General features: G+C 30.8%; 1 protein-coding gene across 2 annotated transcripts; it reads left to right on the forward strand.

Annotated features, from left to right (window-relative positions):
• The first annotated feature begins 2808 nt into the window (after positions 1-2808).
• On the forward strand, positions 2809-23369 carry LOC113393930 (arf-GAP with dual PH domain-containing protein 1-like). Of its 2 annotated transcripts, XM_026631051.2 has the most exons (8): positions 2809-3003; positions 11004-11229; positions 12487-12660; positions 14421-14513; positions 15345-15521; positions 16154-16389; positions 18662-18856; positions 19501-23369. In XM_026631051.2, exons 1-8 carry the CDS (start codon positions 2922-2924, stop codon positions 19563-19565), a joined length of 1248 nt encoding a protein of 415 aa, XP_026486836.1. In that variant the 5' UTR covers positions 2809-2921; the 3' UTR covers positions 19566-23369. The 2 variants fall into 2 exon arrangements, with proteins under 2 accessions (XP_026486836.1, XP_026486837.1); XM_026631052.2 differs by lacking the exon at positions 14421-14513 and having other exon boundaries at positions 2813-3003.
• The last annotated feature ends 1466 nt before the right edge of the window (positions 23370-24835 follow it).

A 24835-nucleotide genomic window follows, 5' to 3' on the forward strand; every position in this document is an offset into this window, starting at 1 on the left:
AAAGATCTATCAAATTAGTATATCCAGTAAGCTATAATAATTTGATCAAAATAGAACACTGTATTGAAATAAAAGCTTATTCGACAGGAAGTCAAATAACGTTCGTTTTAGAGGTACCTATAATTAAAAATGAAATATATACCTAGTACAGGGCAATTCCCATACCTATCACCAATCACTTTAACCAAACCACCATTATTATTCCCAAATATCCCTACCTCTTAGTAAACGGGTCGGAAATGGTCTCGCTCTCCCAGCCTTGCAACAAACTCTACGAGACGAAGTTCCTGTGTTACGAAGACGAGTCCCAGCTGCCAGTTGAAGACACTTGTATAACTGCATTAATGAGATTTTCACACAACATGAGGTCCTGCAATCCTGTACCAGTTCAAATAAACACAGTTAAGATAGAATCTGTTGGAAAACGGCATTGGATTATCTACACCAAAACCGAAAGCATACTATCGAAAATCTGCAATAGCGAGATAACGAAAGAAAAAATAAAAGGCACTTACTCTCTTCCCTTGGATGGACAATGCGATGTTCAGATTGGCAGAGTTACCCTGAAATCTCATTATACTACTACGAGTAAAATTGACTTCTTAAAGTTATCGATTATCAATCTTCTTGATGTAGCAGCCATCGAGCCACGACTACAACGCAAGCCTATTAATTTGGACACTAGTAAATTAATAAATCTACAACAATTAAATAATCTATTAGAAGTTAGCAAAAGTGAAGTGAATAACGACAAGGAAATGGTCATTAACGTGAAAAGTGTGAGTGTCGGCACTCTAGTGTAATATATAATTATAGTCTTAAGCGCCTGTATAATCTTAGCACATAAGTATAAAAGTATCGTAAAATATTGTTTTTGCCGAAATCATCGGAATGAAAATAACCATGCTAATGATAATCCCTCCGATAAATTCGTGCTTATGGTGGGAGGAGTTATGCATGCAGTATCTGTCCCAAATATTATAACATCTTGTTAGCGAGTATTCGCCATAGGCGGCCTACGCTGATACAGCATTCGCGGCAACGCCGGGATGTTATGACTAGCGCCCGGCGACAGCCATCCGTAGAGATAAGGACTTAGGAATATTGTATTAGATTTATTTTCAGTCTGAATAAAACTGTCGTCGAGACTCCTTGGTTTCTTTTTAAAAACCTTCGGTAGCGCCCCCGGTACTTAACTAGCTATGTATTTATTTATTATAGTCAGTTGTGAAATAAACAAATAAATGTAACAAGGGCATTGTTACAGAACTCATTAGCACATTTATTAAAAAATCTTAACTATTTTCAAGTATTTTGAATTAGTAACAAATCAAATTAAATTATTTTTATGCGACATTTAGTACAGAAATGATTTACAGTTTGTCGTTTTCAATGAATTAACAAGATTGAATTAAATGAAGATTAAAATCTAGAACATCCTTTGTCGCAGATCCGATCACACACCTGACACGACACAAATGCCAAAACAATTACCTATATAGATTTGTATTTACTTAATTCAGGTAAATGTGGTCAAGGCGTTAATTAATTAAGTAACTTATACTTATTTTAATTTATAAATCGACAGCTGTGCTGCTTAATCGCATTAATTGTATAAACTGTGCTTACAAATATTTATCAACTTTAGGAATCGAACCCATATGCATTTGCCGAGTCTTGAGTATCCAATTCATTGGCTACTGCGTCGTCAGTCATTAAAATATTTACAGTTTGTTACTTAAATAATTACCAACGTTGACCAAACAATGTCTCATAAATATTAATTAAAACTAAATATACAAAAACATAACTATACAAATGAATACTAACTAGACGTACCTGCTAAGGACTACGGAAGTATATAACAACATATATTTTGTAACGATGAGTATAGTTTTATATTATGCCTACATACTAATAGTATTCGGTATTTATTGAATCGAAGCAATATGTTACTGTAAAGAAATATTGTAGAGTTAAACAAGTAGCATTTTAAAGCCATATAATGTAGAATGACAATGGTATCTGAGTATTAGCAAGCATAATAAAACGGATAGCCAGTACAGTATTAATTTTGCTTCAACCCATTTGAATTGCTTCTTAACACGCTTTGAATATTCGTGTATATCTTGAAGTTCGCTGGTAGAGAGAAATGTAGCCTCAATACAAAATATATATTTTATACAGTATCGTTTTATTGTTCGCTTGAATAACTATTTAGATTTAATAGTAAATGAGTGATTTATCTTATGACACGAAAAATAAACTATTAAAAACGTTATTACTATTGTTTCTTAAACACTTAGCACCAAGGCGAAATATTTGTGTGCTTCTATCTTTAACATAACACTTTAATGATACGAAATCGTTTAAATTTTATTAATAATAGTGACGATCTTATTTAGTTGTATTACAATTTAAAAAGATCGATATAGCAACATCCTTTCTCAATCATTATAACGTTTACCTTTGAGTCTACTTGGTAGTAAATAGGTATGCAATTTGTATAATGATGTACATGCTTACATAGAATTTACGCGAGACGGCGACGGCGCTTGTATTACGTCGTATCACGTACTACGCCATACTCACACATTCAAAACTTTACGAGACATCCACTACATTGCCGCGCAGACACCTATATTCGTGTAATCCACTACTCACTGATTTCATTCATATACCGAAACTAGACTTCTCTTTCTATCACATTCATGCTAATGGTAAGTCAATAGGAGCGAGTGAAACGGGGGAAGCTTTACGTACGAAATGACGTTTGTTGAACCAAATCGCCGCGTCGGTCGGTCGAAGTCTCGCTCGCTCCCTCGCGCAGTAGCGGAGAACGCGTTCGAGGCGTGCGTTCGACTTTCGGGCGGCGACGTACGCTAAGCGTGTGTCTTCATTATTGATGCAAAAGTTCCACGATGGTAGATCATAACCAAAAATTATTACAGGAGTTGTTAAAGAAACCCGGGAATAATGTGTGTGCCGATTGTGGAAGCCAGGGTATGTTACAGTGTTTTATTAGTGATTTACTTACCTTGTAAAGCGTGGTATTTCCATGGGGTGGTGAATAGGCGGGGGGGCGTAAGTGCGTCCATGCTCGGGAGTTCAGTGACCTCGACGTAAAATGCATTCAATGAAAACAAATCATCGACATTGAGAGCAATAACAATGATCGATGATCAAACAAGCGAACATGTTGTAAGTAGGTAATTTAAGCGTATAAGGTTTGATCCGTCTGTAGAGCCTATATGAGTTCGTGCGAATTGAAAATTAATTTTGTGCGACCAAACCCTTGGCCACGATGTGCTTCTGTTTTGTTTATAGTAAGAGGGCAAACAATATTTCATCTCCAGAATGCACTATTCCCTTTTCCGTAAACACAAAATGTTATTGTATTAAGCTGGAAAACCATGAGGCAAATATATTAAGGAAGGATGAAACGATTTTCATATAAATAATCCAATTATCCTTAAGTTTTTGTGAACTTTATAGCGAACATGAGGTTCCATCATCAATAGAGTCAGTTAAATATTTACCGAATTAAATAGAAATAACTTTCAATGTCTTCGTAATTTGTATTAAAACAAATAATGCTTATTATACAAAAAAAAAATCATAAACAGAAAACGTTTAGACTTCAAAGCTTTTTATTGTTTGTTTGTCCTCTTGCTAAGCGTACCTGCTTTCTTTCTATGGTAGTTCTCGGGTTATATTCCGTATAGATTACAATTAGCAAGTAAAAACGTTTTAAATATGCCAAATACGAAGAATTAATCATAATTAATAGTATTTAAAATTATTATCAATTGAGTTTGTCTAAATTAAAATTTTTAAATAGACTTTAATTTTAATTTATGTATAAGTAAGTATTTATGTATATTTAGATTTAATATATTCTTTCATAAGTTAATTCTTAAATGTTTTATGTATTTTATAATAAATTCAGCGCATCGTTTTAAGATAAAAGAAAAACGATTTACCTACGTAAATATTTTTCTAAATAGACTCTACCAATTCTAATAATTGCATTCCGACTTTATACTGTTTTAAATCAAAAACCTTGACATTTATGAGTGTTTAAATTACAAGTAATAGCAATAAAATTAAATATATCTTTAAATAAGGCATTATACACGGCTAATGGCTATAAATAAACATCCCTAGTCTGTCGAGCGTTTGGCAATACAGGGTTTTTGGCAAAACATAACAGAGTTATTAATCTTAATAGTTAATATGATAACATCCCAACATTTTGTTTAAATAATATATATACATACATTAAAATTTAAGCACATTATTTATTTTATTACTTTGACTAAATATTTAACAAATCTGTTATGTTTTTTCTCTGTTACTTTCATTATGGCTTAGAACAGGTAAATGTCAAGTAAAGTGACTGTAAATAGTCTATTAGAATAAAAATACAGCAAATAACAGTAACAGAACGGTTATTGGTGCCAAAATATTATGGGTTTTCCTCATGCGGGTGACTCATCGCACTGGAGGAGGGAGGGAGGTTATGCCAGACCCATGCTACTTTCATATGAGTCACGGTAGAAAAAGTTGTGTTTGTATTATGGTGCTCTGTTACAGTACATTAAGCGTAATGATTTGTCTGAATAAAATTAAAAAAAAACTAGACTAATGTTGACCACAAATATAAGCTTTTAAGTACGTACGGCTACAGATAAAATATAAATAATGAAATTGGAATGAAAGAAAGTTTGATTCAAACGATATTTACTTTCTATTGAATATGATTTTTTCTCATTACTCATCTAAAGTTTGCTATTCATTACAATGACACTGTGTTCTGAATATTTTTTGTTGGCTACGAAATTTATTATTGAAGTAAAGAAGGACTCTAATAATACGAGTACTTCAGCGTTATCATCCTTGACAGTTCTGGCCTAATATACTTTCACTTGTTTAAAATTGAATATGGCATTGTAAGTGAATGAATTAGTACTATATAATAGATATGTTTTAGGTACGTTTAGTTTTAGTTTGGTCTTGTTTAATAAATGTGTGAGATAGATGTATGAAAGAAACTCAATTTTTTATTTACTTTGTAATAGTGCCTTTAATGGTGATCTTTAAAATAGTATAATAAGCTTTGGAAGTGCTATAGTATTTTTTTTTAAATAAAACCTTTTTATGCAGATGTTACAATCAAATGTTGCACTGTTAAATCAGTTTTGATCGACTTTTGCGTAAATTAACTTGAAATTGAACAAAAATATTAATCGTTTTGCGACTTTTTTTTAAAAGCATACAAGCCTCAAAAATTTAAACATATGCAATTTAACACATAATTGGAGGTTTTTTTTTTTTCGTACCCAACCAAATTCTTTTCAAAAATTTAGCTCTTAATTAGAGTGAATATAAATATGATTTATCTGGTATATGCCTATTTCTATTGTTTACAATACAATTAATAGCAAAGTGTAATACTAATCAAAATCAAGATTTTAATTCAATACTTTGAATTCACTATTATATTATTATACGTAGAAAATTATTACTTTTATCTTTCTATTTTATTTTGGTATTCGTGGAGAGTCGGCGTTTGTGGTTTGTTCAATAATACTCTGTAATTAATAATAAATGTTACAATTATTCTCAATATAATATATATATATATATGATTTACTTCCTCGTTTGATTCATTAAAATTGAGTGGGAATAATTGCTAAATCAGAATTACTAAACCAATATGCTACCAACATTAAAAAATAAATAATGTTCGATATATTGCATTATTATCGGTAACTGGCTAATGCCATGCTTTGCAATGCCTGATTTAACTTTTTTGGCTGAATAGGTACTACTTATTAGTATTATTAGATAATATCGGTATTATTCGAAATAGATTGCATTCGTGATTCGGCAACAACTGTGCAAATATTCAACTCAATCGGATGAATTGTTTAGTAACGCATACAACACAAACAAACATTAATGTACATAATATATTATATATATAATATGTTACATAATATATTATAAAATCCAAATCTAATTACAATCATTATAATAATATTCTAAAAACTACGTAATTAACTTTTAATAAATGATGATAAGGATAACATAGAGCCCAGATGGCCCAGTGGCTAGACAACGTGAATTATGCGAAAGATTGTCGGTTCAAACACGGAAAAACTATTTAGTTTACTTGTACTTAACATTTTTAGAATATTCGTATATATATTACATCATTAGAATACTCGTATTGTTATAATAACGACGATATATTTACGTTTTATGACAAATTGCTTTATATTTAATTAAAGTTCATTAACCTTACATAATCACACGTTAAAACAAAAAAAAAGACGGTCTTTAACCTTATTTAATCATTTACATTTGGTAATAGCTTAAAATAATAATTAAAAGTTCGGTTTCGGTTCGTTTGTAAAAAATTAGTTTGATAATATGTATAATGTAGGTACATTTAATTCATAATTCACATTTTGTTTGGTGTTTCTGAGTAGGAATTTTTATTAGCCACATTGTATCGTAACGATTTGTATATTATACAGTAACTCAATATTTATAACAAGATATATGTAGAGTTTTAAATGAAAACATTTGAACGATAATACATAAAATATAAATGCATCGTTGGTTTAATGGTCCAGCTTATAAGATTGCAGACATCAACCCCGTGGGTCATTAATAATTTTAATGGTTCTTCTAGGCGCTAGGTTTAGGAAGTTGGTATTATAATCCTGTGCCTCAGTAAGAGAGAAGACGCCCCTTCAGTCGGATTAAAATTCCAATGGATTATGAGAGTGATGGCATAGAAGGACCCACAGTTGTTTACTAGATATAGTATCGCTTACTCTGTCGAATTCAATTAACATTATAAAAAAATAGGTAATGGTATCTTTATACTATATTATAAACTATTATTAATTAGTTTATATTATAAACTAATTGCCACCCAGAGGCATAAAAAGTAGCATATATCCGTCCTTGGAGTTCAACTTTGCTCTATACTTTCGTCCTTTCATGTAAATAATTTCATCAAATTCGGTTCAGTGGTTTCACCGTAAAAAAAACAACAGACAGAGTTACTTTCGCATTTATAATATTAGTATTATAAAATATTTTATTTAAAAAAAATCTCTACCATTATATAGATAGTATCATAGTATTAGAAAATAGATTTTTTTTAAGGTATTATTTGTTATCTACTAGGTATTATTGTTTTTAAAGATCACTTATACAATTAAGAGATCATTGTGATAGAGCGAAATGAAAGACCAAGAATACTTAAAACAATAAAAAAATATGACTTGGTCTGAAACAGGACAAGAATCTAAATAAAAGTAGTAAAAAATATATAAAATATACCTAAACTAGTAATTGTTAACTACATCGTAAAACACGTCTTACTAGGATATATAAACATCCCAATTAGTTCGTTTACACGTTTACTTTGGAAAAATGCTACAAAATTTAATATGTCAACGGAAAAACATAAAAGATTACACATCTTACGTAAGAATTCTGGAAATACTGGATTTCTGAAGGATCGTTAAACACAGAACATTGAATGTATTTATAATTTAATTTATTTAACTAGATCTAGGCAATCGTAACATATTATGTTACACAGTATCTTTAGATTACACAACAAACGACAGTCGCTCAGTCAATAAGTTGTTAGTACTTATTCAACAAATATTCTCTTTGATCTCACTAATGAATATTTATTATTAAAATGTTGAATCATAAAAACCTAGTAACTAGTAAGCTTTCGTGGTTACGTGTTCCAAATGAATGTCAAATATTAACTTACTATCAAAATACACAACAAGATCCTTAATTGAATTTACTAAACGCACCGGAATGTCGCTAATATAAGTGTGCTTGATAATGTTGTGTTTTTTTTTTATAAATTCTATGTATTGACATTTATTATAAGCCTCTTTATGCCTAAGCAATGTCAAAGTTCTTATAATAATAACCGGTTATGGTCATTATATATATTTCCGCAGCCCTTTGCATTATAACGATACTTAATATATTCAAGACAGCATACATTTGAAAATGACGCAGTCATTTATATAATTATAAATAATATAAAGTATTAGTCCCAAAATTGAACCACGAAGTACCCCTGATGTTCCAATAATAACAATACGGATACGTAGGTGGATTTGCATTATCCTTCATTGCAATCTGTTTGGTCCTTTCGAGATAAAAAAATAAATTAATTTCTTAAATTTAATTTTCTTAAAAAATCGAGTGATTACTTTTGTCAAACGGCAATCCAGTTCTATCAAAAGAAAGTTACTGTATCGATCGATAAACTAAACATTCAACTCCCTGGTTGTACACTGGTTTTTCATATACAGTTAAAAAAGTATGAATGAACTAATCAAAGAATTTATAAAAACTATACAGTATTTACAATATATATGTAGTGCCATTTTATAATATGACCGTAGTAGGTTCCAATTTGTTTCTTTGATCCTGATTGGTCTTGCTTGCTGATTTCAATGTACCTGAAAACTGTCCAGATTTCAAAGAAACATCAATTTTGAAAGAAAGTGGCATTATCAAATATTTTGGTTTATTTTCATAAGAGTCGATTTATTTCGTTATGATCAAAACCTTTTTTATCGTGTGACTTTAAGACTAACTTAATGTTAGTCATTACAACATAACCGGTTATTCGAATATGTTATATTTCGTAGAAAATATCTACCAAATACTGAGCGAAATTACATTTTATATTTCATTTATTTTGTCATCACATCTTGTAATTAATGATGGTGGTTTTCTTAATGTGGGTAACATTAGGAAAAACAAAACCATTTTACTGAAGAAATATTGCCAGACGTAGTGTAAAATAAATAGTAACTTGAATTTTCTTCTCAAAATAATGAAGATATACGCAAAATAAATTCTACTAACTCTTTAAATCGGCCGCATACGTCCTACAGATATTTATCGTTAAGTTAAAAACGTTATAGAATCATTATACGTTTATTTGTGTTTAATCGATTTTTTTTAACAGTGTTTACTCTTTTTGTACAAAACCACATGAATACCGGTTTTTATTATCTTTCGTTCAATGTTTTTTTTTCACGATTTTGTAAATTAATTCTGTATTTATAATTATTTATACTTGAGTTTTTACCAAAATATTACGGTTAAACTTTTAAAATCTTAATTTAAAAAGTAATAATTCGTGTTTAACAAAAATGTCATCCCCATAATTAAATCAAATATCGAAACCGTTTCATATTGTTTTTTTCTCATCAAAACCAGTTTAAAATCACACGAGAAGATTCACCTACAACTGTATGATCAAAACATAGCGTGTTATTTACGACTGGAGAGAGGCCACTCTTGTCTGTGTGCGTGCGCGTGACGTCGTGTCGGTGTGCCCTAGTAAACATATAATACTGTGGTGGTGTTGCAAAACTCTATTATGTCTAGAACTAAATCAGTCTGAAGACTAACAGGACTCCTAAACGAAACATTGCGGGAGTTTCTATTTCGAGTCGACCCTCGCGACGAACATTTTTAATCGCGCAGTCACACGTCACTAATCACTTCATTCATAGGTAAGGTATGTCTAAACACACACAAACATGCCTGTAGACGGATGTGGTTTGCGTTCATTTTTTATTGATTTGTTATTTGCGAAGCTATTGCAAGTATTATCGGGGTTTTAGCTTTTATTTCTTATATTGACGTCATGAAATGTGTTATTGTAGATATGACTATCGCGGCTAGAGATAAAGCGAGCCCTTTACTCTCACTAAAGAACATCCTAAACTATATAAAGGCAAGGTAAATACAGTTGACAAAAACTGTTCAATGATATGAATAATAAAATTTGATATGAATTCGAATAAGGTTTATTGTCAAATCGCACGTGCTAACCGCGTAGGTATGTTTGGTACCAGACGGTATTTGGTGTAATTTCGAATGTACAAATATTTGTTGTATAATGTTGTTTGGAACGATAATTACTTGGTATTGAGTTGATTACGATTAGATGTCGAGTGTCTGATAGTGTTGCAAATCAACGTAAGTGCCGTCGTAAACAAATACACATATGTGCATTCCTTTCGGTTTCTTAAGTATAAATACTGCAAACATTTATAGTATTATTGTTAAGATAGTTTAATATTACTAAGTGGCAGATGTTTGGTACCTAATATCCTTTTCTGCACGCCTAATAACGCACGTTCATGACCATCGGTTGAGTAGTTAATACAGGAAAATGTAAAAAAAAAATACGTTTTCGGATTTATAATATAATGAAATATTTAAAACAATTTCTAGTATAATCTAGTTAGTAGTTTTATAGAAATATATAATCAATATAATTGATTTACATGAGTAAGGAAAGAAATCTTAGGGTAGAGCGGAATAGTCGCATTACTGTTAATATAGAAAATAAGTAAAATATTTTTAAACAATCTAATATTAGGTACTTACCCCGGGGAGACTAAATAAATATGCAGTGTGTGTATAAAAACTTGATCTTTGTATTTATTATAAGACGACAACAAGAAAAACTTTATATGTAGACTTAATATTCTAGACGTTTTCCAAAAAGATACGCACAAAAAATATTGTCGAAAAGAAATAAATAGTATGACTTTAGTTTATTTGACTATTATATAAGCGTGTATCACGTCGTTATAGTGATTTGCCATAAGAAATACATCGAGGTCCTGGACTCAAACCCCAATAAATTTTTTGGTTATAATATAATATTAAATTGGTTTTCGCGGAACGTAAAGATGACATTATTGTGTAAAATTAAAAAGAAGATATTGTTTAAAGATTGTTTACGACTCTAAGAGTATATCATAGCTCGAAGTGTAATTATTAAGATAATGACAATCAGATATTATAAAAAATGTTCTATCAATAGATAAGGATCTATTGATAGAACATCTCTGTGATCTTTTGTTTCAATCATACTCTATATACATTTAAGTAACAGAGAACACATTTATTTCCAGGGCCGGACTGGGCTTCTTATAATCTGGGTATATTTATATGCATGCGATGTGCAAGTATTCACCGCGGCATGGGAGCGCATATCAGCAAAGTAAAACATCTAGATTTAGATCGCTGGGAGGACTCACAAGTGCAGCGAATGAAAGAAGTTGGAAACGTCGCAGCAAAGAACAAATACGAAGAGCGCGTACCGCCATGCTATCGGCGACCGACGAAGAACGACCCACAGTGAGTATTGTTTTTTTCATGACTTCAAGTCCTTGATATAACGTATACATGTATTCTTAGTGATATATATATAACTTACAGAGTCTCGAAGGTTGATTAGAACAATGGCATTGCTTAGTATTGTTGCGTTCCGGTTGCAAGGGTGAGTGAGCCAGTGTAATTACAGGCACAAGAGACGTTACATCTTAGTTCCCAAGGTTGGCGGTGTATTGGCGATGTAGGGAATGATTCATAATTCTTAAAGCGCCAATAACTATGGGCGTTGGTGATCACTTTTAATCGGGTGCCTGCAGTTGCTTCTCCGCCTACCTATAATATAAAAAAGTAAGAAATACATTGCAAATTGACAAGAAATAAATATTTTTCTACAGAAAGCCATAAAAATACGCAAAAGTGAGGCTTAAGAGTTTATATTTTGATACTTCAATACAGCGATCTAACTAAAGAAAATTATGTGAATTAGTCTGTCCACACTATTATCAATATATCAGGTAAACATCATTTAATTGGAAACAATGCTATCAATCTTACTCAAGTTATTAGAGTCGAATGAAATATTTACAAACATTCGTACATATATACAAACACATAAGCAAACCCCGTTACTAAAATACTGAAATGAATTCTTCGGACATCGAGGAAAACATAGAGATCTGTCAAAATTTATCATTTTAAAAATAGAATAGAATACAAGTGCTCCTAAATGGGAAATACAAGACCAATGGAGACTCAAAATAAGTACGATAACGTACGAGTCATTTTATATTGTTATATAGAATTGAATCGGCAAGGAATAAATATTATATCAAAACTTGACCTACATGTGTTATCTCGACATTATCAACTATCCCATAGAATACGATGACTACAATGTACAAAAGTAACTCATAATTTTAATATGTAGCGTCACAAGACTCGTATGAAAGTTTTCATATAAATTTTAATAAAAAAAAATATATACTCCGACCAGTTTTTACTTTCATTAACCGATTCAACTTTAATGTTTATTTAATTAATATTCAATTAATTTGCATAAACATTTTTTTTTTACTTAAAAAAATAAAAGCTATTGCATATTTTTGAAATACATTATTTTAATGTTACAACATTTTATTGAACTTATTTCATAAATGATTACGGTTATCGCTTATTAATGTGAAAACCCTATTCTCTAAATCGAGGTCAATATTTAAACAACATGTCCATATCCTCAATTACCTTTAAATATGCACTAGTTACTACGAATATTTATTTCAGAGTTTTGATCGAACAATGGATACGCGCCAAGTACGAAAGAGAGGAATTTTGTCATCCAGAACGTCAGAGTTACCTCTCTGGTACCATGGTCGGATTCCTCATGAAGAGAGGCAAGGAAGACAGTCGCTATCAGCTGAGAAAGTTTGTTCTCAACGAAAACGAGGACACATTGAAGTAAGTCGTTCGATTTAGCGAAGTTTGCTGTTGATTCTACAACATATTATAAAGGTTTCAGATCGTTTAAGTGATTTCGGTTATACGACCGACTACCAAATGTAGAATCAACGCGCAATTAATTCTGTTCCATCGTTATTAACATGCATGATCTTTATATCATCGTCATTTCGTTTTTATGTTCATTCACTAAACGTGAAACTGTAATAGGCGTTCTACATCAGCTATTGCATTATTGTGAAATTTGTCTTAATCAAAACGCTTTTCATTGACATACATTTTGTCTAACACGCGATATAGGTAGTTTAGTTAACGACATAGCGATAAACGATTATTTATATAGCGTAAACCGCGTCTACAATGTAATTTCGCAAAGTGATGAAATAGCCAAGCAAACTGTGAGCAGTTGTTATTTAATCTGTACTCTTGCCAACAAACGAATGTTGTTTACCAAATTCTCTCAATGATAAGAAAGATTAAGGTGTAAAGTCCGTCTTACACGGTCGTCTGCACAATTAAGCTTACATTGTATTTAATTATAGTCTCTTAAAAACGTTGTGAATTTTTATGATAATGATAAATTGCATTTCGGAACGTAACGATGTTGTAGATTTAAATAAAAACACGTGGTTAAATGTCGCCTATGACGTATTCTTTACCAAAACTTCCACACCTCTAGGCCGCTACGTCAAGAGCCCAGTACAAATATTGACTGCCGACGTAATTTTAAATTCTTCGGAATGCTTGTGATGACTTTGCATTACGATTTACACGCATATCTCGATTTTATCAGCTAACATACTCGGTGTAGCTACTACCTACTCGTTCGTATATTGTGTAATTTCGAAGACTTTCTCGTGAATTACGAATCGTATTAATATTTCATTGCGACAGTTACTGAGGTTAATCACCACGGTGAAAAGTATCGGTCACGTTTCGCGCCGTTATTCGGAATTTCACTATTAAATTTTATGAATGTTATGCCGTTTTGTTGACGACTCGTTAAAGGCAATATAAATACAGACGTCACGATACCTACGCCTACACGTGAAAACACTTAATAGACGTAAATTTTATGACATATTCATAATATATTTTTTATGTTAAATCTCAATAGGACATTTGTTATTTTTTAGCAAATCATATTTTATTTCTTTCTAAATGACCTTCATGTAATTTAACCTAGAAAATTTGATACTTAGAGTATGTTTATAACTATGAGTAATTTAAGTAGAGTTTTTTTTGCTCATATGGATACTTATTTTAGTATTGAATTAGCATAGTAAATAATATTGTTTTTAATAATTTACGTAAGAATATAACGTTTAATGTTATATTTAAAGCAAGGCCAAGTCGAATCTATTTAAAATATTGGTTTTTGTTGTTGTTAACAACGATGTAAAAAAAAACTTTGCAATGATCTTAACTAATAATTTATGAATTGAAAAGAAGAGAATTACATAAAGGACATATAATGTTTCTTTAAAAACGAGAAATATTCCCAAAAAGGCGTTTTAATAATATTTTTCAAACAATAAACTTTAATATAATACCGACATAAAATTATTAACAGGATATAATGTTGTCATTATTCGCGGCGTTAATTAGCAAAGTTCATAAAAACAACGTCAAACGTTAAACAAACAACGTAAATAATGATGCGAAATCGTCGTGAATATGTAAAAAAAGACGTAATAGAAGTTTAATATTGAGATCTGTGTTAAGATTAATAGATTCTCTTAACTCGGAATGGTTCTTAGGTACCAACACGCTTCCGACGGCTGTAGCCGTGCTTCGGGTTGTCTCGGTCGGATTTTCGATCATCTCCGACTCAAAAACTTGGGTCGTTTGAGGTAAGAAGCGAGTACTAAAAATTATAAGCACAATTTTAGGTAGGATGTATACATAAGCTTATAGAAAATTCGATCGAAATAAAGGTCGACTATAGTATCCGCGTTTATATAATACATAACATTAAATTAGAATTATTACTGATTCAATATTCACCTCATCATTGGTTGGTCTTCTAAATAACACGAACAGAATGCTTCCATAAATAAAGCATGCAAAATTATGTCTTATTTATTATAAGATCATTGTCGACTTTGCCTTGTACGTGCTAATCATTTTATCATCACGCTTGCAAAATTGTATGGCTTCAGTCTATAACGAAATATTCGTAATATTTAAGAAAGAGTTAACGATATGCTATCTTCATAATGGGATTATAATTTATAAATCAACTGATTCAGTGAGGATCTTTTATTGAATCAGTTCAAATACTTCTTCGAGACTGACAGTATTTGACAGTTATGGTTCAACCATTAGTTTTTTTTTTTCATCACGCGAGTGATAACTTTGCGTTAATTTTTTTTAATTGTTATTGTTAATTACAAACCGTACCGATAAATATATAATTAAAATGTAATTAATTATTTTCTAATAGAAAAAAAATCGGATCTATTTTATAAAGTAAGCCCTTGAAAAGTAAAGAAATAACTGACTAAAAAAGGGCGATTTAAACATAAAATATTATATATAGATAATAATTCCATTAATCCTTATTGTCACTGATAACATATAATTATTAGTACCACTTCATATATTAATAACATTTCTTCAATATATAGACACACGTATTATATAATGTATTTAATAATAAAATTAACTATATATCCACATAGGTACCACGTCAAGGAGAACAAGGAACCAAAGGGAGTGTTAAAATTATCTGAGCTAAACGTATCTTTCGCCCCCTCTAAGATCGGCCACATGAACTCTATGCAGCTGACTTTCCTGAAGGATGGATCAACGAGGCATATTTACGTGTACCACGAGGACCCAGAAGTCATCAACTGCTGGTAATATATACAAATATAATTTTACTATACAGCCCCGTATAGGCTATCAAACGTCATTTAACAAATTATATTATATAAAGCTACGACCAGTTTGGAATGCAGATTCTACCGAAAAGAACCGGCTAGAAATAATATAAAGATCAATATTTACAGTACACAGACGTAGTCATCGTAGCAAAACCTATTTTTTCCTTTGATATTTACTAATGTTATTAAATTGATATAATATACTAAGTATTTTATAAACATAGATTCAAAAGTAAGAACGATTGCATTTCCAGAATTACAGCACATAGTTCTTTTAAAATAAATGTATGTATATATTACTAATTGCATTTTATTGTTGAATCTTGTCAGTTTCCGAACTAAGTTGTAAAAAAATGTCATCAAATTTATTTGATGCTTATAGCATATAAAAAAAAACATACAGGTTATTAGTAGGCTGACATATGTAAAACGATAATATATGTAAACAATGATTAATTTAACAAAAAAAATAGCGTTGTCCGTTTGTCTCCGTACCGTTGTAATGTTTAATTTAAGATGCATATAGTGTACGTATATAAATATATATAAATAATAGGATTTTTGTTCTTCTTCTTCTGTTCTAAGTATTTCCTTTTATATTTTAGGTATACAGCTATACGTTGCGCCAAATTACACCTACTGCAAGTAGCGTTTCCATCGACCCCTCAATCCGACCTCATTCTCCGTCTGCCTAAAGACTTCGCACGCGAAGGCTGGCTGTGGAAAACGGGGCCACGGCCGTCTGACGTGCACAGGCGGCGCTGGTTCACGCTCGACACCAGGAAGTTGATGTACCACGACGAACCGCTGGATGCTTATCCTAAGGGTGAAATATTTATTGGTGAGTACATGACCCACTTTACTTTGAAGAATATAAAAAAATATAAGGGTATATTGTTATATGTTTATGTATGTATGCATGTATTATGTTTATTTATATTAGGTACATATATATAGATAATTTCCCTTTTGTAAAAGTACCAAGAGGACTCAGATCCCCTCAGTAAGAAAGACCGCACAAAAATAAATATATTTAAAAAGCAAAACCTTGGCTAAATACAAAACATGAACCAAATTGTTAGTCTTTTCCGAGATCACGAAATATAATGATATACTAAAATCGCGCATTTAATATTATAAGATATATTTACCTGTCTCGTATTACATTGCGTTTCAAACGTTTTTTTTATTTATATATACATATATATCACCGTAAAATTGTATATCCGTTAGATTATCCCGCGAGATTGAAAACTGTCGAAAGATTGTGAACGGTGATTCGACTTAACTCAACGTGTATTCCGTATAACGTAATTTTACGGTGACAAACACATGTATTTATATAAATATATATAACCTTATTTATATTAATATAGATATATCTTGAGTGAACGAAAAAATCACAAACAGAGACTGGACGTTGGTTGCGCACTAAAAGAGAGTCAACACGAAAAGGTTAAAAAAAAATTGTTCTCGTACAACTTTATGCGTTTAAAATAGGTACTTACTCAAATTGTCCTCACCAGGAAAAGAAACATTTGAAAAACACTTAGGATAAAATTCTAGGAAGTAATTATAATAGCAATCTGAAGATCTGCACTTGAAACAATTACGTGTTTATTTATATCTTATAAGATATGTCTTAGTCGTAGTCATTCGTTCTGAGAAGTTTCTTCAGAATGTCTTTATTTTCGAAATTAGAGGGATTGTAGATCAGAAATTAGCACTTGAAATATTGCATAATCCTCTAGCTGAGGTCACTTCCATTGGACAATTTCTACAAAATTAGATAGTAAGGCTAGAAAAACTTAAATACTTATTATCTCAAATAAAAAAAAAATTAATAGTACTTGTTTCGTTTACTTTTTTATGATAGAGATAGGCACCCGGACAAATTGGCTACCCGATGATAAGTGGTCACCATCGCCCATAGACATTACACTGGCTCACTTACATTTAAAACCGGAACTCAACAATACTAAGTGTTGCTTTAAATTATCTGTTGAATGGGTGGTACCTACCCATACGAACAAAACCAACCAAACAAAGTAAACCAAGACTGACGCAAAAGTTATACAATTGTTCAACTCTACCAATTAGAAGAGCATCCCCAAATGTGGTCGTAGCTTTATAATCGATGCTGCGGTTGATAATTTTTGCAACGCTTCGTCGCACGTTATTCCATGTCTTCAAGAGTCACGGTCATCGGACTCGGGACAAGTAAACAACAATCTGACGTACAATGACGTGTTACCGACGTAGAATGTTCTGTAAATGACTGTAATCTCTATGTTGTATTACGTACGGAACATTTACTAACACAGTTCAAACAATAACCTACGCAGTTTATTACCTTCATAAAGTACACGATTAGAAACTTGAAAACACATAAAAATATATTATAGATATCGGTGGAGCTGATTTTATGATAAAATCGTATTGAAATTACGTTTAATTCAAAAAAAGGTTTTAGTGGATTATTATAAAGCAATTGCCTTGGAATTCTTTGGATATTGGCGTAGCTTTTTAAACAATCAGTCAAGTTTTGATTCCCAGGTAATCCAGTGGATAGAACGCTCGAACCTTAATTGAAGATTGCGGGTTCGAATCCAGAAAAAATATCTTTTACTTTAATGTACAATGAAAGTTTAAATGAATATCCATTTCGGATATATTTTTTCGGATTTCCGTATTTTTTCATGCGTTTATATCTTATTGTCAAAAAGTTATACAGTTTATAAATTGTACAAAGAATTATTATGATTGCTGTATGTTCAATATTTAGCCAACTTATGTTTAATTACGATGTTTTTCTTCAAGAACATTGACCTTTAGTAGTAAATGACAGGGTCCAAATCCGGGAAACCTGTTATTTTATTAATTATTTTAAAATAAGAGATTTCTTGTTTATTTTTCTACTTTCATCTTATGTAGGTAACACCCTCTCGTCGCTTTTTCTACCGCCATACAGCAATAGTATTATTATCTTTCGGTTTAAGGGCTGAAGGAGCCAGATACAAGGGAGCTAGGAACTAATTCTTAAGAGCTGGCTAGTTTGCCGACCTATTATAATATAAAAAAAAGTAATTATCTAATAAATTTTCATATTCCAGGCCATGAATCCAATGGTTACCAAATCAAAGTTTCAAACACGGGTAACGGCTGCAAGGAGGCGCGGTTTCCGTTCCACCTCGTGACGCCCGAGCGGACGTTCTGTCTCGCCGCGACCACACACGAGGACAGAGCCGGCTGGCTTGCGGTTATACAGCAAGCGTTGAAAAGACCACTCACGCCGCAAGACTCCACGAGTAAGTATAGAAAACGAAGCTGCAGGTCTTGAGGTCCTGGGTTCGAAGCACGTGTTAGGCAAATAATTCTTATGGGGGTTTTCGTTAAAAAAAAATCAGCAACCTGAAATTAGAATTTTGACAGCGTTACGCTCCCGAACCTTCAAGTCAATACACACCCAGACAGACTTGCACAAAGATTACTATTTTATTCGTTATAGGAAGGTAAACTTGAAAACGGGTAGATCTTCCCAGAAGGGTCACACCACTATCAAGTATTTTTTGTTGTTTAGTTGTATTAAAAAATATTCTCAAAGAGTACCTGTATATGTGAATTATTAAACAAAGTTCTGTCTTCTTCTTTCGAATGTCAAAGCAATGGTGACAGAAAGAGAGATATTAGCGTTTAACTAAACAGCTGTAAAACAACGTTTATGAGTAAGGCCAATAATGCCTCGTAAAACATCTCGCAAATTAATCAAATGATTGTCCTAAATATTAATCTCCAAACGTTTTCCCCAAGAGAAGAACCCAACTGTAGACATTGACAGGCTAACTATAAGTTAATGCAAAAAACTGTTTATATAAAACACTTCAACCAATACAAAAAACAGCCCTATAGTTTATTCACTACAGTATCACTAAGCTATGTGTTTTTTTTTCAGTCGAAGCGACCCTCGTCCGGAAACGCACAACGTCAAATTCGATCAGCATATTCTCAGGGAGGTAGTTTAATTTTATAAACTTATTTTATAGAACTATACCACATAGAAAGTATTCTCTAAGAAATTAAACCGTATTCATCTCGCTTAAAAATATTTAAACGTATTTCCAGTGCAAAACTAATTAATTATTATAAATACATTAATTTCACTTCACACCACATGTATTTTAAGAAATATTTTATTTGTAAATAAATTTATTTCGTGATTTAATTGAATTATTTAATACTGATGATTATTTTTATCGTAAGACTTTTGTTTTAGTCAAAATAGTTTTTATTATTGTAAATAAATTAATTATTTTATTGAAAATAATTTATAAAATTAACAGTGAAGGGACTGAATCTGTTATTTATGTTATTATTAATTGTGATTAGTTCGTTAAGATATTTCTTTTTTTTTTCACAAATAAAATCAATGAAATTTTGTAATATGTTTACAGGCTACGCACAAAATATCATCTTTTAAACATGTGTATAGATATTTATGTTTAATTTTCTTCTACGTCTTACTTCTCGGTCGGTTGCATGTTGAGAATAATTTCGCAATTGCGAATGTAAAACAGGATGTAGGGAGTAGCATGCTTCAATTTACTATAATGTGAATTACGTTATGACTTCTGTAGAATTGCGTCGCTACTAAAATGAGTATTAAAAACTTTTGTTACACACATCGGCAATAAAAGTTAGTTAACATCCAGGTAACAATAAAATTGATATGCTATTGAGAAATAAAATATATGCAAAATTAGTAACGGACTCTGCAAATGCACCGTAAGATTAGTTTATTTTCTTATGTAAATAAAGCGTTAAATTAATTTCATAGTGATCTTTAACTACTGTAAATGTATCATCATTTAAATCACACATTAGAATCCTAATAATTATTACTAGTGGTCGGTATTTGATACAATCATATTGTCAATAGCGTGTATCCCGAATATGAGAGTTACTAAAACAAATATACATATGTAAGCATGCTATTTAATCGTATTTCCTGCTTAGAATATTTATAATCACTTCACGTTATCACAAAAGGTTATTTAAAATAACATATTGCTCTCTCGTTCATATGAAAAAGACATTTTACAGGGAATTCGTGTAAAAAATTTAATCGTACATATTATAGTAGAACAAAATTACAATAAACATCGTATATAATGCTTTAGTGTCGTAAGCAATATAATTGTAGACATAAGTAAGTTAAGACTAATTTGTAATCGTATTCGATAGATTTTGTACCATTGTAGATCCATGAATATATTACATAGACAAATTTACTTCAGTAGAAATTATGTCTTCTCGGTCACACGTATTGAAACAGCTAGCGTTGGAGCAGGATAGCAATAACAGTACTCACGCTCTAGAACTTGTATCTGTCGTACAACTAAGTTAAGATTGTATGATGTTAAAGTGACGGAAATCGATTTTGACTCGTGGTATTTATCTTTAACGCAGTATCACAAAATACTGGTGAAATACACGTCTACGAAATTAAAATCTTCTCGGTCACTCGTATTGAAACGGCTAGCGTATGAGCAAGACAGCAATAACAGTATTCATCTGTCTTAATCATAATGAGTTAAAGCTGTGTGTTGTTAAATTGACGTAAACTGTTTCTGGCTGACGGGATTTATCTTTAACGTAGTATCATATTTTAATGGAATTAAAAAAAAACAATTTAGTAAATTCAATAACAACAGTAATGTACCAATTCGATACTCGATATCGACGACCGATATTAAATATCGGGGGTTTTCGTATATAGCTTAATTATTTGCTTTGTTTATTTAAAATGATGAAGCAAATGTTAGTAGACAAAATTATTATTTAACAATTAATTTGAAAGGAAGGTTTGATGTTAATGAAAACGTATTTTTCTAGCATGATATAATACAGCCAATCATAGAAGGAGTAGAGACAAACAAACAACTTTGACATTGAATTGACGCGATATCATTGGTCGAAAAGTTAAATAATAATCTATGATATTCATTACGTATACGAAGGCGGTAAAGTGGTCGAAACTTTGAAAGTAAAATTAAAATGGATATTAGTATTTAAGTGAAATAGTGTTGTGAATGAAAAAAAAATTGTAGTGCATAATGTCGTTGAGCTATTAGAAAATCTCATGGCATATTTAAAACTAAGGTTTATCTTTACTCCTTCTTCGTTTGGAATAGCGTTATAGTGTAATAATATAAAATATAACCAACTATATCAGTAGTAGTTAAAATGTATTATTATAATGAAATAAAATAATCGATCGTTTGATGCAAATAGTTATGTATCTAATACGTAATACACATAAGTAATTAGGAACGCAATAATTTAGCGTACAATTAGTAGGGTTTAGCGATGTAGTATTTTCATCATCAATTGCAATAGTTGAAAATATACAACAAGGTCACACCCTTGCACCTAGTTTGAATGTGTATATTGTTTAAATAATGTGTTCAGGCATTTAAACTATAATAGTTATGATGGAATAAGTGGATTCATGTGTGTGTATGTGAGTTTCTTTAGAAACTCACATGAACCCAATCACATAACACTTCTCTTTTGGGCAGTTATATTAATATGTTTGTAATTACGATTGTATTCTTTATTTTCCGTAAAATATTCTTTACTCCGTACATTTACGAAAAAAATATTTAGTTATTGATATTTTTTCTTCACACCGTACCAGTATCGATATGACGTCATCTACGCTAGGTGCACAGATTATGACCGGGTTGTATTTGGAATTCTATATAACAGTTAATTTAATATCACGAAATTTTTATATTCTTATTTATTTATTATTTATTGCTAGAGTAAGATATTCAATATAAATTAAGTTTTATATATTGATTTTATAGCTAATATCGGGTTAATCGTAATTTCAGAGATTAATATCTACTCATGTAAAAACTTTACGTACAATCAATTTGTTTCTTAAAAAAGATGATGAAATCTTAGTTAAACTTTATCTTTCTTTCTGTCATCACTAATTTGATAATCGAAGGAAAAATAATCAGTTCTGTTTGACTATGGTTTAATTAATAACCCCGTTTACAACATCTATGAAATTTTATCAATTAGTTGTTGATAAATCATCGACATGTTTTTAAAATTATGTATTTCATGACTATTAAGTTGAACTTTATAGTTCAATTTCAAAATTTTCCTACTTAACAATTTCGAATCAATTAATTTGATATTCTTATTTTTGATAATAAAATTATTTCTGTTTAATTCATCTGTTCTCCTTTACAACGACATTTGCCGTGAAATTAATTATTATGCTATTATTTTAAAATTTTGACATCTGTTTCTTCTTTTTTTTATTATAATTTGACCTAAATCTATTAGTGATATTTACGACAAGAACGAATGATTTTATTTACTTGAATAGATTGTATTAAAAGCTAGGAGACTACCAAAAAGGTAGAATAATATTTTAATATTAATGTATTCTTTGAAGAGGAATGGTAATGTGTGTGAAAATGATGAATAAAATTCGTCGATGCTAAGAATATTGTATAAATTGCTGATACAATCTGAACAAAATCTTTTTTCAATGTATACAATGTCTCTCTGTGTTGCCACCGCAAATACAGAGATTATATGTTTTATCATAAGCGTGTGGTTTTCAAATATATTTTTATTAACGCATTCATGACATTTCATATGAAATTAAATGTAATTAATTCAAGTAACTAAATTAAAATATGAAATATAAAGAAAACTGCATGATTTTTGTAATAAAAATAAGTTGAATACAATTTTGTGTTCGCCATTTTCATTTTATGCTTCAGCACAGAACACATATTATCAAATACAAAACAATATCACTGAGGAATATTTATTTTAAAACATAGTTTTGTTGATTACTACAGTATCGTTACTAAAGTAATAAACAAGAATTCTATAGAAAATATTTTGTTCATGGAAACAGTTGTAATTAAAGTATATAATAAATATATTCTAATAATCATTATTAGAATAGAGAAAAATGTATCAAAATCAAAAGGGTTTTGTTTGAAAATTAAGGACTTATACGATATTTTTTCTGTAAAATTTTCATTATTGAACGCCTGAGTAGCAATGCTTATAAATCGCATATAATCCAATGTAAAAGATACACCCTGTAGTTTCTCATATAATTATATCTAATTTTAAACCTTACATTGTATTGTACTGCCACTACAATTACCCATAAATAAATAAGTGTATAAGATAAAAATATCACCTTCGCTTTACTTAGTCTTGTAGTATAATTATTTAAACAAATTTTACCAAAACGTTGCCTCGCTTAAGTTACATTATTATTTTTTGTAAATAATTTAAAACATTTTAGTGTGCTCTGGCATAATACATACATGTAATTAAATATTTATAAGATTAATAAACATTTTCACCGGCTAATGTTCTGTTTTATTTTAACATTTTCCAAAATATATTATGATAAAATAAACATTTCAAATGCTTCATACATAACGGGTACCTACTATGTTATATATGAAGCATTTGATATGTTTGCGTACACTTTTTATAATTATTTTTATGAATCCAAAATCACCTTTAATTGGCGCAGCGGTTGTCTGTTGTCGAATAAAGTAAAATTTTAGAAGTTCCATTGGCTAAAATGTTTGTTTGACTTTTCTACGTGATGCAAAAATAAATACAAGCATTATTATTTAAATATCCACTAACAAAAGTAGTTCAATTAAATATCCGATTTCATTTTACATCTTTTTTAATAAAGACAAAAGACGTGTTTATATAAATTTTATTCATCTGTACACGCCGTACACAGGAAAGCTTTGATTACTATGCTCGTGCTAAATGCAGTCCTTTTTTTTCTATAGTACTTGTAGGCAGACGATTTAATGGGTCACCTGGTGCTTAGTGGTTACCACCGACATCGCTGTAAGAAATATTTACCATCGCCAATACGCCATCAATCTTTTGTGCAAAGATGTTCTATCCCTTGTGTCTGTAGTTACATTGGCTTACTCACCTTTTAAGCCGAAACACAACAGTACTATACAATATTGCTGTTTGGGGGTAGAATGGTCCGATGAGTAGGTGGTACCTACCCAGATGGGCTCGCACAAAGCCCTACAATTCTTTCATACTTATAACTTAACGTTATACCCGAGTTTCTTAATCTCAATTTATGTTCGCCTTCATAAGAGTGAGCGTTTCATGTAAAGCGTAGTAGGATTGGCTAAACTTTTTATTCTAAATTAAACTAACAGACGAAGGAACAAACACATGCGATTCCATACATC

This window comes from Vanessa tameamea, chromosome 16 (assembly GCF_037043105.1).
Source record: "Vanessa tameamea isolate UH-Manoa-2023 chromosome 16, ilVanTame1 primary haplotype, whole genome shotgun sequence".
NCBI lineage: Eukaryota > Metazoa > Arthropoda > Insecta > Lepidoptera > Nymphalidae > Vanessa > Vanessa tameamea.

Excerpts from the sequence above, each read along its gene's own strand:
- LOC113393930 (XM_026631051.2), top strand. The coding sequence starts at position 2,922 with ATGGTAGATCATAACCAAAAATTATTACAGGAGTTGTTAAAGAAACCC. Across the intron at positions 11,230-12,486 it reads CCGACGAAGAACGACCCACA|AGTTTTGATCGAACAATGGA; the intron begins GTGAGTATTGTT and ends TATTTATTTCAG. Across the intron at positions 18,857-19,500 it reads CACGCCGCAAGACTCCACGA|TCGAAGCGACCCTCGTCCGG; the intron begins GTAAGTATAGAA and ends TTTTTTTTTCAG.